The following is a 13,408-nucleotide window of genomic DNA, read 5'->3' on the forward strand; positions in this document are numbered from 1 at the left end:
TCACTGTGAGGATGTGGATTCTGGCCCTTAGTCACCCTGCTGTGGGGCCAGAATCACCTCTGGAAGCTTCTGGATGGCCAGAGGAGCTATTCCGGCTCCCCAGCAGAAGTGCAGCAGTTCTATTTACTAGTGAAACAGCAACGATCCTTCATGCCTATTTTTAAATGCACATTTTTAATATTCAGTATCATGCTACTCTTTAACAAACTCTTTACTCCCTGCTTCCCTGATGAAGCTTCCCGTGGTCTTGAAAGGGGTTGTTAACCCAAGAATGGATCACACTCATTCTGCATGAGCAAGTCGAGAAACACTCCATTAAGCCTTCCAGTATTTAAGAGAAAGAGCCATCTCTCACCTCTGAGGAGATGAGCCAGCTGCTCGGTGATGAGCTCAGGAGCCTCCCGGAGAATCTCCTTCACCACAAGGGAAGAGGAAGACTCTCGGAACTCAAGCCCGCCATCGCTCTGCTCCACCGGATTAATGACTTTGACAACCGCTGATTCTAAAGTTTTGTCCTCGCTGTAAAGCAAATGGAGGAGAGGAAAAAAAAGGGATATGGCACATTTTGTTACTTTCTGGAAGTATTTAATCTCTACTCTCACACAACTGACGTCCTCTCAACAGCCCCAAATAGGAGTAAGCTCATTTGACCCTTATCTGTGTGTCTTCACATGCCATTTCACCTAATTACCTCCCCAAGAGGCTTAGTAGTAGCTCCCTCACACCATAGCACCTCTATCTTGTTTTACTGCTGAATAATAATAATAATAATTAATAATAATAGCTATCATTTACTGAGCTTCCACTACTAGACACTAATATCAGGCCAGAAGGAATATTGCCAAGTCTTATACTATAAAATGACCCTATGAAATGGGTCCTAATGAAGCTCTCATCTTTAAAATAAGCAAACAGGGGTGCATGGGTGGCTCAGTTGGTTAAGCATCCAAATACTGATTTTGGCTCAGGTCATGATGCCCAGGTCATGGGATCAAGCCTCACATCAGATTCCATGCTGAGTGTCGATCCTGCCTAACATTCCCTCTCTCAAACAAAAAAATAAAAATAAAAATACTAAGTTTATAATGGGGAAACAGAGGCACAAAGTGGTTAAGAAATCTGTCCAAGTTCACACAGCTTAGAAGCAGACTAGCTTGTGATTGAACTCTGATAATGTGGGTCCATAGTTTGCACATCTGGTCACAGCGCTGGAGAAAAATGACTATGGGCTTATTTACTTCTATCATCATTCTTTTTTTTTTTAATTTTTAAAAAATATTTTTTAATGTTTATTTATTTTGGAGAGAGACAAACAGTGTGTGAGCAGGGGAGGGGCAGAGAGAGAGGGAGACACAGAATCCAAAGCAGGTTCCCGGCTCCAAGCTGTCAGCAAAGAGCCCGACGCGGGGCTCGAACTCCTGAACCGTGAGATCGTGAGCCACGTCAGACACTTAACCAACTGAGTCACCCAGGCGCCCCCACCATCATTCTTTACATGTGAGACGAGTTGACTTTATCAAAGGCAGAAAGAAAGAAGTGAATAAGACTGGCGTTGGTCTTTCCATCTACCAGAAACAAGTGAGTAGGAATGAAGGAAACAAAGATCTCAATTTCAGTTTGGAAAGCATTCTGTTTCTTAAACAGTCCTGAAGCTGAAGTGCACAGTATCAGCCCCAAAACCAACAGGATTTCAATTTTAACTGGAAGCAAAACTCTTCCAAAGATTCTGATTTCCCAAGATTCCTTCAGCATCTTGCACTGTCTTTATCAATATTTACTTGCATTAGTTGGTTTGAAAAAGTTAGCACATAAACTTAGTCAGGGAGGTGATCATCCCAAACACTGATCACTGAAATCGGTCACATAACATCCGGTAATGCTCAGTCAACCACTGATGAATAAATATCCAGAAGAATGTGTGTTTCAAATGGCATGGGGATAAAAACAGCCCCACGCAAGCAGACTGTGTTCAAAACTCTTTATAGCCGAATGAACCGCATGACTGGCATTTCAATGTATTCATAATTAAATATGCTTCCTAAAAAGGGTTAAATAAAAAATTAGGTACTAGTGCAAGTTTTTATTTCATGCATACTGACATCGTATCCACTGGTTGATGTCCTAAACCATTAGCAAATTGGCAAAGTGTGCAAAAAAAACAAAACAAAACTATTGTCTCAAACCTCTGAGGTGTTTACTAGCAACTCTTCATTCAGTAGCACTATAGACCTTATCAAAAGGGCATCTCTTGGGGCACCTGGGTGGCTCATTGGTGAAGCGTCTAACTTCGGCTCAGGTCATGATCTCGCGGTTTGTGGGTTCATGGGCCTTGTCAGGCTCTGTGCTGACAGCTCAGAGCCTGGAGCCTGCTTCAGATTCTGTGTCTCCCTCTCTGTCTGCCCCTCCCCCACTCATGCTCTTGTCTCTTGCTCTCTCAAAAATAAATAAACATTTTAAAAAAAATTTTTTAAAGATTTAAAAAGAGGGCATCTTTGTGCTGGATTGGGAAGCCCTTGAAGGTAGACAATTTGTCTCATTCCTTTTTACGTATCTTGAGATTCTTGCACTAGTTAGCAACTCCTAAGTACTTACTGATGGAGGCAGAGGACCCACATTGAATCCAAACTCTTCTACTAACTGCATGTGGTACCCTGGACAAGTCATTTGCAACAGTGGGTCTCAGATTTCTTGTCCACCAAATAACAAGTTTGAACTGCATGGACTTTCAAAAATCTATCCTGCTCAATGGTGTGAATGGATGAGTCAATGACCAGATCACCCGAATGACTGATATCTGTAATTTTTCATTTCACCACTTAGATTTCTTTCTTAAGAACCTTTTGTTTGTTTTTTTAATGTTTTTTTATTTATTTCTAGGAGAGAGAGAGAGAGACAGTGTGAGCAGGGGAGGGTCAGAGAGAGAGGGAGTCACAGACTCTGAAACAGTCTCCAGGCTCTGAGCTGGCAGTCAGCACAGAGCCTGACGCGGGGCTCAAACCCACGAACCGCGAGATCATGACCTAAGCGAAAGTCGGACGCTTATCTAAGCCACCCAGGCGCCCCAAGAACCTTTTGGTTTTAGTGAGTATGTAATTTCAGCCTTCATTAAACATTGACACCATCAATACATAGGACTGTGCTGTGTTGCTGTAACAAACTGCTTCAATGGTTCAAAATGAATTTTGGTCCATTCTACAAGAACTTTCCATTCAAAGATGTCATATTTGAAATGCAAAAACCAAAAGAGAGAGCTGGTATAGCCCACATTTTGTCATACAAGAAGAAAAAATATTCTTTTTCTTCTGATGGTCTCTGCCTGTAATGCATCTCCCGAGGCCACCAAAATCCTGAACGAGGTGATACTTTTCCCTAAAAGCCTTGGTTAAAGGATCAAAGCTCCCTCCAGAGCCTCACCTCGCCAGCACGTTGCTGCCAACAAGCGTTATAGATAACTTCCCTTCATCATTTAGCTGATGCAGATTAATTTCATCTCGGAATATGTGGAATGATTCAGAGATATTCAGCTCTTCTAAAATAAACCTTGTCTCGGTGAAGTAATTGAATTCAGTTCTTGGTATGTTCAGCACTGGCAAACAGAGAACTCCAGGCGGACTGACCTACCAAGAAAAAAAGTTGACTGAGTCACGACAAGAGCGATGGGGAAAAGCACAACACCATTTTTTACAAGCCCAAAGGTGTGTAAAGGGAACGACAGTCTTTTGGCCTCACTAACCCAGAAGACATTCAGAATCCGTTGTTCCTGAACCCAATTAGTAGAGCAGCATCTACAGGTAAATGGCCCCTAATATTTTTTAAATGCTTGTTACTTCCCATGAAACCTCTCGTGCCTTAGTTTAAATATTTTATGTCTCATGTCAACCTCTCCACAGTTAAAAAAATAAATATATAAAAATATATATATATATAAATATATGTATATAAAAAAATATATATGTATATATATATACCCACACAAACACACACACACATTCTCCTTTTCAGGAGAAACAACTTCATAGGACTTTATGGAATTAGCAGAAAATCAGAAGGATTCCCGCAGGGTGGGTGAGGGCGGTGTGACACAGAAAGGCACGTACGTCCCATCTACATGGGTGCCTGCCACCGAGCTCCAGCCACTGGTTTACGTGCAAACATTTCAGGCTCAGGATAAGACTCTTTCAATGAACAAAAACTCATTTATGAGCCAGATTTGACCCACAAACTGCCAGACAGATCTCTGTTCATTTCTTATATTACAAAAACATCACATATTAACAAACTTGTTATTAAAAAATTGTTTGGTGGGGGCGCCTGGTTGGATCAGTTGGTTAAGCGCCCAACTCTTCACTTCGGCTCAGGTCATGATCTCCTGGTTTGTGGGTTAGAGCCCCACGTCAGACTCTGCGCTGACACCACGGAATCGGCTTGGGATTCTCTGTCTCCCTCTCTCTCTGCCCCTCCCCCACCTGTGCTCATGTGCGCTCGCTCTCCCTCTTTCAAAATAAATAAATAAAGTTTTAAAAATGTTTTAAACAATTATGGTAAGAAGGGGAAACAGGAGACGGTAGGAGTGGGAGAATTTCAGATTCACAAAAATAAACTTATTTTTCTACAGGAATTTTATAAAAAAATAAAGGTGCTTTTAAAAATTACTATGAACGCACAGCAATAAACCCCAAATATCCCTGAGACAGGGGGGGGATTGGTGACACTGAATTTTTGCATAAAGTAAGTGGCCTTTGTTCTCACATCATCACCAGATCTGTCAAAGCATAGTGCTTATTACACAGTTTTAATATCTTTGTCATCTACCTCCTTTCCTAACATTAAGAAGGCAGAGAGTTTTGTCTTTTTTTTTGTTCAGTTATGTTTCCTAGTGCATAAACCCATCTGGCAAGTAGTAGGTATTTAATACATGTTTGCTGAGTGAAACAAATGAATCACCAATCATTATAGTATATAAAGCACAAAGCCATTCCAACAAAGGGCTTTTTCTTTTAACGGTCAGGCTAATCCTGAATCACAGTTGTGTGCTAATCATTAAAAATTTTTTTTAATGTTTTATTTATTTCTGAGAGAGAGACAGCGTGAGCAGGGGAGGGTCAGAGAGAGAGGGAGTCACAGAATCTGAAACAGGCTCCAGGCTCTGAGCTGGCTGTCAGCACAGAGCCCAACACGGGGCTCGAACCCACGAATCATGAGATCATGACTTGAGCCGAAGTCGGACGCTTAACCAACTGAGTCACCCAGGCGCCCCATAATCATTAGAAATGTATGTACAGCAAGTTATTTTTCCTAATTAGTTGACTGAGTTATATCCAACTCCTGATATTGAAACCTGAGTCAAGTACATATGGCCCGAGCCTGTCCCAGCAGGATCTTTTTGGAGGTTGGATCAGAAGAAGATGTCTAGCCCCCGCCTCTGCTGTATGACTTGGAGAATGCCATTTTCCTTTCTGAAGCTTGGGTTAACCCATCTGTAGACTGGGGCTTACCTACCAGAGTGAAAAGTATTTAAATAGAGTCACACATGTGCAGTTGCAAAGCTCTGCCTTTATTCTAATATGCTAATACTCTGGGAGGAAGGAGCCACCTTCTCAGAAAAAAACTGAAATGGAGATGCACACCTCTGGCAGGGGGCGGGGCCAGTAAACTAAGAGGAAGGCACAGAGATAAAACAAATTCCAGTATGTGACCCTCCAGTAACTCTATGTTTGTCCCCATGCTGAGATGTTGAGCCTTAGAAGGAGAAAAGAGGCCATATCTGTGTCCATTCTAGCTATCACAACTACTTTCCCACTCCGTGGCGTGTTGTATTCATTCAAGAGTTGGCGGCAGTGGTGGTGGTGGTGTTATATAATCTCCTTAAGAGTCCACACCGCTATCAGCAAGACGAGTCTTGCTCAGTAAAGTCTATGTTCTTGAGACAAGCAACATTTTTTTCTAGGATTCAAAAAGTCCAGTTAATAGGATTAAGTATTTAATGTGCATTTCTTCAAAGAGGCACATTTATCTCCTTATACCAATTAATTCCCCTTGTAAAGTTCAACAAATTTTAAGGTAAATTTGATATAAAGTCCATATGTAGGGATCAGAATATTTTACCTGGCTTTCTTATCAGCCGCCTCCCTAAACCACCCACAGCTCACTCTGGAAGTCTGGGTTTCATGTGAATTTAAATCACCCGAGATCAGCTACACATGCTCTCAGAGCCAAGGATCCAAACAAAATTGGAATAAAACAAATCAGACTCCGGAAAATCAAAAATTCAGCGAAATTGGAAATAGCACCAAGACACTCACAATGTATTTTTTTAGGTGACACATTATCAGGGGCTGATGAATTTTATGAAATGGCAATTTGAAAACAATTTATTAAAAGGTCTTTTCCACTTCTGTACGGAGGTTATAGGCTTCACAGAGTACAAAGATTCTCACTCAAGGGAGATCATCAGTAACTGAGAATGACCTTGCTGTACAAAGTCAGGGCTAAAAGGCAAGAACAGAATATAGATGCAACATACAATACCTCTGTTACTGAAAATTCCAGCCAATATGCTCTGTAATTTCATGTAATGTTCACACAGGTTACTCTGCACTTATTCTTCTATCCTCAAGAGCAAGAGTAACCAACGAGCTATGATAAAGGAAAACAAGACATTCTGACCCTTACTTTTGTTAGTTCTCTAAATTCCCGTGAAAGTAAACAACTATCATATATTTTTAAAAATCTGAAAATAGTGACCTTATTGACATAATGTTTCATGGAGAGAGTCGATAAGAAATAACTAGACAGTGCCTAACATATTGTAGGTGACCAATAAGTATTTGTTGTATAATGGATCATAAAACATGATTCTCCGCAACAATAAACCAGAACATGAAAATGTAAGTGAATAGGTTCCTCGTTTTTCCAGAAACTGTTTGTTTTTAGATGTTACATCGTAAGTCACATATAAAAAGCATTGTCTTCTTTCCCCTCACCTTGTCTAGAAAGTAAGCGTATGTGAAGGCAGAAATGAGAGAATCCAAGTCACACGATTTATGTCCAAGAACCACATGGACCTTCTCCAAGCGTTTGCTTCGATTCTGAAACAAATTCAAACACAACATCACAATTTAATGTGCAACAGATCGATACAAAAAGGACATCTTTCCATCTTTTTTTCCAAAAGGATCCCTTAGCTATACTCAGGCACAACTGGAAAAATTCATAGGTTTATCACGAAGTTTTACTGGAGGACATAAAATTCCACAACATTTAAATTTTGCAAATGCTCAAATTCTAGTATGCTGTTCAGGAACAGAAAATTGTGAGTTTACAACCTCAGGAGCTTCCCCAGGTAACCTCTGTCACCAGCCTCCACACGTGAAGGGCAGGGAGAGACCAAAGGAAGAGGCGGACCACTTCAGTTTGGCAGGCGGTAGTCTAACAAACAAGGAAACTTATTTACAAGGCTTGTGTTGGGTACCTGCAAGATGGGTAGATCTTCACACCCACCTGCCAGAATTTTAAAAATGTAAATGGAGGCCTTAACCAGTCTCAGTCACGTGCGGTCTCAACATCACATTACTCTCTCAAGGCTGCGTCCTTAGAGCAGCTCCCACTGTAGGAATGCTGGGCAGAACACAACTTCCAAGGACAGGGTAGAGGGTGAGGACCTCTACCAGCCCGGGCCTAGCTCATGGGTCAGCCAACAGTCATGTCCTCTAGACGACCTCTTCCAACAAAAGTGTGGTTTTATTAACATTATCACAGTCGGGGGCGCCTGGGTGGCTCAGTTGGTTAAGCATCTGACTTCAGCTCAGGTCACGATCTTGTGGTTGGTGGGTATAAGCCCTGTGTCGGGCTCTGTGCTGACAGCTCAGAGCCTGGAGCCTGCTTTGGATTCTGTCTCTCTCTGCCCCTCCCTTCATTCATGCTCTCTCTCAAGAATAAATAAACATTTTAAAAATGTAAGAAAAAACCAAACCATTATCACAGTCTGACTTGATATGAATTATATCACTGAGTCATAATTTTTAGTTCAAAGGGAAGTTCCATTGTATGGTGGCCCCCCTCTATCTGCAAAGGATACATTCTAAGAGTCCCAGTGGATGCCCCAAACTGTTGATAATACTGGACCCTATTTATACTCTGTTTTTCCTACACATACATACCTATGAATAAAGTTTATAAATTAGGCATAGTAAGAGATTAACAACAATAATAAAATAGAGCAATTATAGCAATATACTGTAATAAAAGTTATGTGAATGTAGTCTCTCTCTCTCAGAATATCTTCATGTTCTGTACTCACCCTTCCTGTGATGATGTGAAGTGATAAAATGCCTATGTAATGACATGAGGAGGTGAATGACGCAGGCATGAGACATAGCTTCAGGCTACTACTGACAACATGTCAGAGGATTGTCTGCTTCTGAACACCAGTTGACCGCAGGTAACAGAAATCATGGGAAACAGGAGCAAGGATTAAGAGAGGAATACTACGTTCTATGTCATTTCCTTATATGAGATGTTCTGAATTTGAGAGGTGGTGACTTTTTTCATACGTCCTTGGCACGCAATACACAATTTGGTAGTAATTTATTTTCTCAGGCCACATTTTGGGTGTCAGGATATTTGGGTGTTCTCCCTACATTATATTCTATAATTTAGCAAATGAAAGTATAACACTTTTCCTCCCCCCAGGAAAGGGATATGACTAGTATTGTGGCTTTAACAATACAAATCAGTTGCTATTAAAAAGTGTATATAGTCACCTCTCTGGAAGAGAAGGCATATTGTTTTCTTTCCTGGTTTAACATAAGAGTTACTTAAAATTCCTTGATAGAAGGCTGACCTCCTTGTGAAATACTGGGTTAGAAATGCCAAAAAAGCGATCACTTCTAGAAACTTCTACAACAAAACTGTTCAATAATGATAACTGTAATCAAAGTGAACATCTTTATAGTATGCCAGAGGTGACACATATGTATGACGCCCCCACTTTTCACCCTTTGTTTGAACTTCTCATTTTAGGACTGACTAGAAAGTCAACTCAATCACACTGCTCAAAGTGGCTATATAAAAAATTATACTGTTCATGACTATTCTCAAAAAGAGATTTACTCAAAAAGAAAGTAACCTACTCGGTACTTTACAAATGAATCAATGAAATTGTAATTGGTGGTATGGAACTACTGATGTCAGAGTCAGAAACAAGTTTTTAAACAACCAGGCTGTGGCCCAAGAAACATAATAAAATAAAAATCTTGAAGGAAGTTAAAGAGTCTATCAATACAGAGAATAATGGCAGTATCAATATTGCAGATGAGTCCTCTAATATATAATATTACTGAATTAAAATGTGTATTTTTTCAAACATATTGAGGTAATGATCTTTAGTAAAACAACATGACTTGAAAGTACAATATAAACTCTCTGAATATAATTACAACACCCTCTGCCCATCACTACCTACTTTAACCCCCCTTCTATCATCTCCCAGCTTCCTTCCCTAAACTTCATAAATTACAAGCTGGCTCACTTGTACCCTTGGGAGTTCTAGTCTAGGCCCAGTTCTCATCTAAAAGCCAGACTCCTTCTCCTGTGCAAGACAGTCAGATATTCTGGAAGTACCTAAAGAAATTTAGGTAATTGGAATTATACTCCATTACAACACAAACAAATGCATTAGGAAATCATATTACTGTAGAAAGCCGTTCTTCCGAGAAGCTCGAAGGTCTAAGTAGACATTACCTCATTTCTTCTCTCAGATCTTGTAAGGCAGACAGTAAGAAGAAAAACAATACTTTTTATAGGTCAGTAGAGTCCATGATAGGGGCCAGGGTCATTCCCAAACCCCATGGCCCAGTCCAGGGAGCCCTCTCCTCTGCCCTACACCAAATACCCCACAATGCCATAATGACTTCATGTACAAAATGAGTGGACATGCCTTCTAAATACAGCAAGGTTTCAGGCATTTATAGCACCAAACCAAATTACCCCAAAGCTGAACCTGCTTTCTTGTCTAGGTTCAGTAATTCCTAGGCTCAGCTCTTTGTTCAACACTCGATTTGCATGAAAGACGTGGAGGAAATAAGACCTGTGTGTGTCAATTTATTTCCAAGACCAAGCCAATTACTACCTAAAAAAAAATAAATAAAAACCTAAAAGAAACTAAGTAAGATTGTGAACCCAAAGCACATTGGACCAATTCTCACAACTCAGGAATCTTCAAAGATTATGATTTATTCATTCTTGTCCATTTAAAGGGGGGAAAAAAGCATGTACCAACTTATAGGTAAGACTATAGAAGGTCATGGAACAAAATCTTGAGGATCCTTTTTGATGCCACATGCTTCTCTTTTTATGCTCTCCTGTTTCTCTTCTGACCTCTCTTCTTCTCACACATTAACCTCCTTCATATTCACGGCCTCTTTGAGTGCCATTTGCTCATGTCTGCTATCTGCAGTCAATGCCCCAGGGCCCAGCTTCCAACACTATCTCCTCCTACCCCACCCCCACCTCCATCAAAATGTGCCAACCTGGTGCCCTTGCTATCAGGGACCAATCTGCTTCTCCACAAGCAATTCCATTCTTTCATTTTAAAGAGACCTTTCAGGGATTATGCCATAGTCTGAAAAGATGACCAGAAATTTCAAGTTGGCTGAAAATGTTGGACCAGACAAAAGTGATATCACAACTGGAGGTAACTTCAGTGCCTGCCAATGAGCCTTAGGAGTGATAGGCTCAACCTCAAAAACTCCAATGTTCCCAACTGCATGAATCCTATCACATAACACTAAGATGTCATTACAGTGTAGCAAATGGTAGATATTGGAGCAGCCATGTTCAGAAAGTCTTCTGCCTGCTTAGAAGAATAAAACAAAATTAGTCACATAAACTCAATCAGTAGGTGAGGTCAAGAAACATGTAGGATTTGGCTGCTCAGACTAGGGGTCAAGAACCAGAGGAAATAGGCTCCAATTTCAAGCTTCCCAGTGCAAATGACCTTGGCAGTGTGAACAGAGAAAGCATAGGGGTCAAGTCCTAGCAGAAAAGACTGGGTATTGATTTCAGGTGTTCAAGGATGGTAACAGGGATCCTTATGATGCCTGGTCTATTCAGTGGCAAAGGCCCCATCTCCAGAGGCAGCAGTGAACCAGCTTCACGGAACTGATTTGACCACAGTGATACCCTCTGTACATGTACCTCTCATAGCAGGTCTGTGGACCCTTTCCTATTTCACATCTCCACATATTCATAGACTCACAGATGTCCAATCTTAGTATCTACGTCCCTTGATGCAGTTCAAATTAGCGTCTGAATTATTTACAAGGAAATTATGCCCAAATAAAAGTGACAACTGTAACCATTAAATTAATTATTGTCATTCAAGTAATAAAAATCTATTTGTGCAATACACCAGTAAGCCAATGGACAACAATCCCAGCTCTCATGGCACCTGCATTAATGCAAGGAGATATGATGAACCGAATAATCAGATAAGTTGAGGGGTAGGGAACGTTGAGATGAGGCTCATTTGAAAAGGTGACATTTGAGAAAGACCTGAAGTCAAGAAGTGGGAACTAAGGATATCTCAGGCCAGGGGAATAGCAAGTGCAAAGGCCTTGAGGTCAGAGAATGTCCAACCTGTTCAACAAATATTTACTGTCTAGTGTATACATTTTCTAAATGTGGCTTTGTAAACTCCTAGCCAGGAGTGAATAGATCTGGCAAGTAAACACCCATTCCCTAGTATTGACACAAGCTCACAAGCATTAAATAATCTCAGGAGACAGAAGATTCATCGCTAATGCCTACACCCAACACGGCATAAGCCTAACACAGAATGGAGTCCTGATAATGCACAGAAATAGACACTACACTGCTTTCTCATCTACACTTCCAAACAGATGGGCAAAATCTTTCCTTAATTGATGTATAAAAGAAAATATATCGAACATGCCAGTATTCGATATCACACTTTTGATATGCTTTCAGAGTGTAATCCTATACAACACCAAAATAAGCTTCTTAATAAAGTTTACTTATCTGTTTTTCAAAGCCAGCAAAATGCCCAAGCATTCGGACTCAGCTGACCATTGAAGGGAATTGCACTTGTCAGACAAAAGCACTTTTCCAACACACCCACAGAGAACAGAATCGATCAGAAAGAGGGCTTCCAGCATCCTGATGGAAGCCTAGTCCCTCCATTAGTTTTTTAAAAATATAATTTATTGTCTAATTGGCTAACATATAGGGTGTACAGTGTGCTCTTGGTTTTGGGAGCAGATTCCTGTGGTTCATCGCTTACATGCAACACCCAGTGCTCTTTCCAACAAGTGCCCCCCTCAATACCCATCACCCATTTTCCTTTCTCCCCTAACCCCCTCATTAACCCTCAGTTTGTTCTCTTTATATAAGAGTCTCTTATCCTCCATTAGTTTTCTAGGAGCCATATCCGCTGAGAAACAAAGCTGCTTCCACCTATGACCGGACGCATCTAAGGTTCCATTATTAACATTCAGTCAACAAGCCTTGCATACAGTTATGATTTCTCATACCCATCCTTCCCAACTGACTTTTCTTAAAAATCCTGTGGAAATGTTTTCAAAAATATTTCACTGAAATGCATTGTGCTTTGAAAACATTGTAGACAAAACCCGCAGAAGTTGGGAGAACGTCTTTCCTGAAGCAATGCACATGTCTAAGGCCCTCATCCTTAACTAACAGATGAAAAGGCAAGAGGAAAAGAAGTTCTCGATTTATCGAGTGATATCTCCAAAGGAACCCAGGCAAAGAGATGAGTTGGCAGTTGAGCTGGTGTTTCTCTAACTACTTCTAATGCCAAGTCAATGAGGGGTCTTCCTTCCTGGAGGCCAGCTGTGGGCAGTCCAGAAAAGAGCCCTGGTTCTTCCTTAGGAGATTCCACATGCCTGTGGCTGCCATGATTCTAAGGGAGAGGACTCAGAGGGTGGATGGAAGATGACTGACACCCTGCTCATGACCCAAAGGTCCGCAACTCCACATAAGTCACAATCCTCAGGAAAGCCAGGTAGGAGGGGATACAAAAGGGACCATGGCCAAGTGAGCAACAGGGATAAAGGGGATGCCCAGAGGAGCCTGGTCCTCCAAAGGCCCCGGATCAGCTCTGCCAGAGACAGAGAAGTCACGCCCCCTGTTCATTTGGTAAACAAATGAGATGCTCCTGCTACTGGCTCTGGGTTTAAGATCGCATCTATAACTCCTCACCTCCTGAATGTCTCACAATCTTATCATTGTCCAGATAAAATTTGGGACTCAAAGGGAGAGGATGCTGGAGGGAATAAAGGACATGGCATCGACTAGCAGTCCAATCAATCAATCAATCAATAAAAAACAAGGAAATGATTATCACTCTGTGCATGTCCCTAGATCACAG

The 13,408-nt window shown here is 41.1% G+C and overlaps 1 protein-coding gene across 1 annotated transcript in view; it reads right to left on the bottom strand.

Annotated features, from left to right (window-relative positions):
• The window catches only part of PRUNE2 (prune homolog 2 with BCH domain), a 254,834-nt gene that overhangs the window by 193,732 nt on the left and 47,694 nt on the right, over positions 1 to 13,408 (bottom strand). Inside the window, exons 2-4 of the mRNA XM_039242178.1 lie at positions 6,984 to 7,088; positions 3,415 to 3,617; positions 356 to 519 (exon numbers count right to left, since the gene is read on the bottom strand). Coding sequence (XP_039098109.1) covers positions 356 to 519; positions 3,415 to 3,617; positions 6,984 to 7,088 — 472 coding nt within the window. The remainder of the gene's footprint in view (positions 1 to 355; positions 520 to 3,414; positions 3,618 to 6,983; positions 7,089 to 13,408) is intronic.

Source organism: Hyaena hyaena, unplaced genomic scaffold, assembly GCF_003009895.1.
Source record: "Hyaena hyaena isolate Hyena2069 unplaced genomic scaffold, ASM300989v1 scaffold_206, whole genome shotgun sequence".
Lineage (NCBI taxonomy): Eukaryota > Metazoa > Chordata > Mammalia > Carnivora > Hyaenidae > Hyaena > Hyaena hyaena.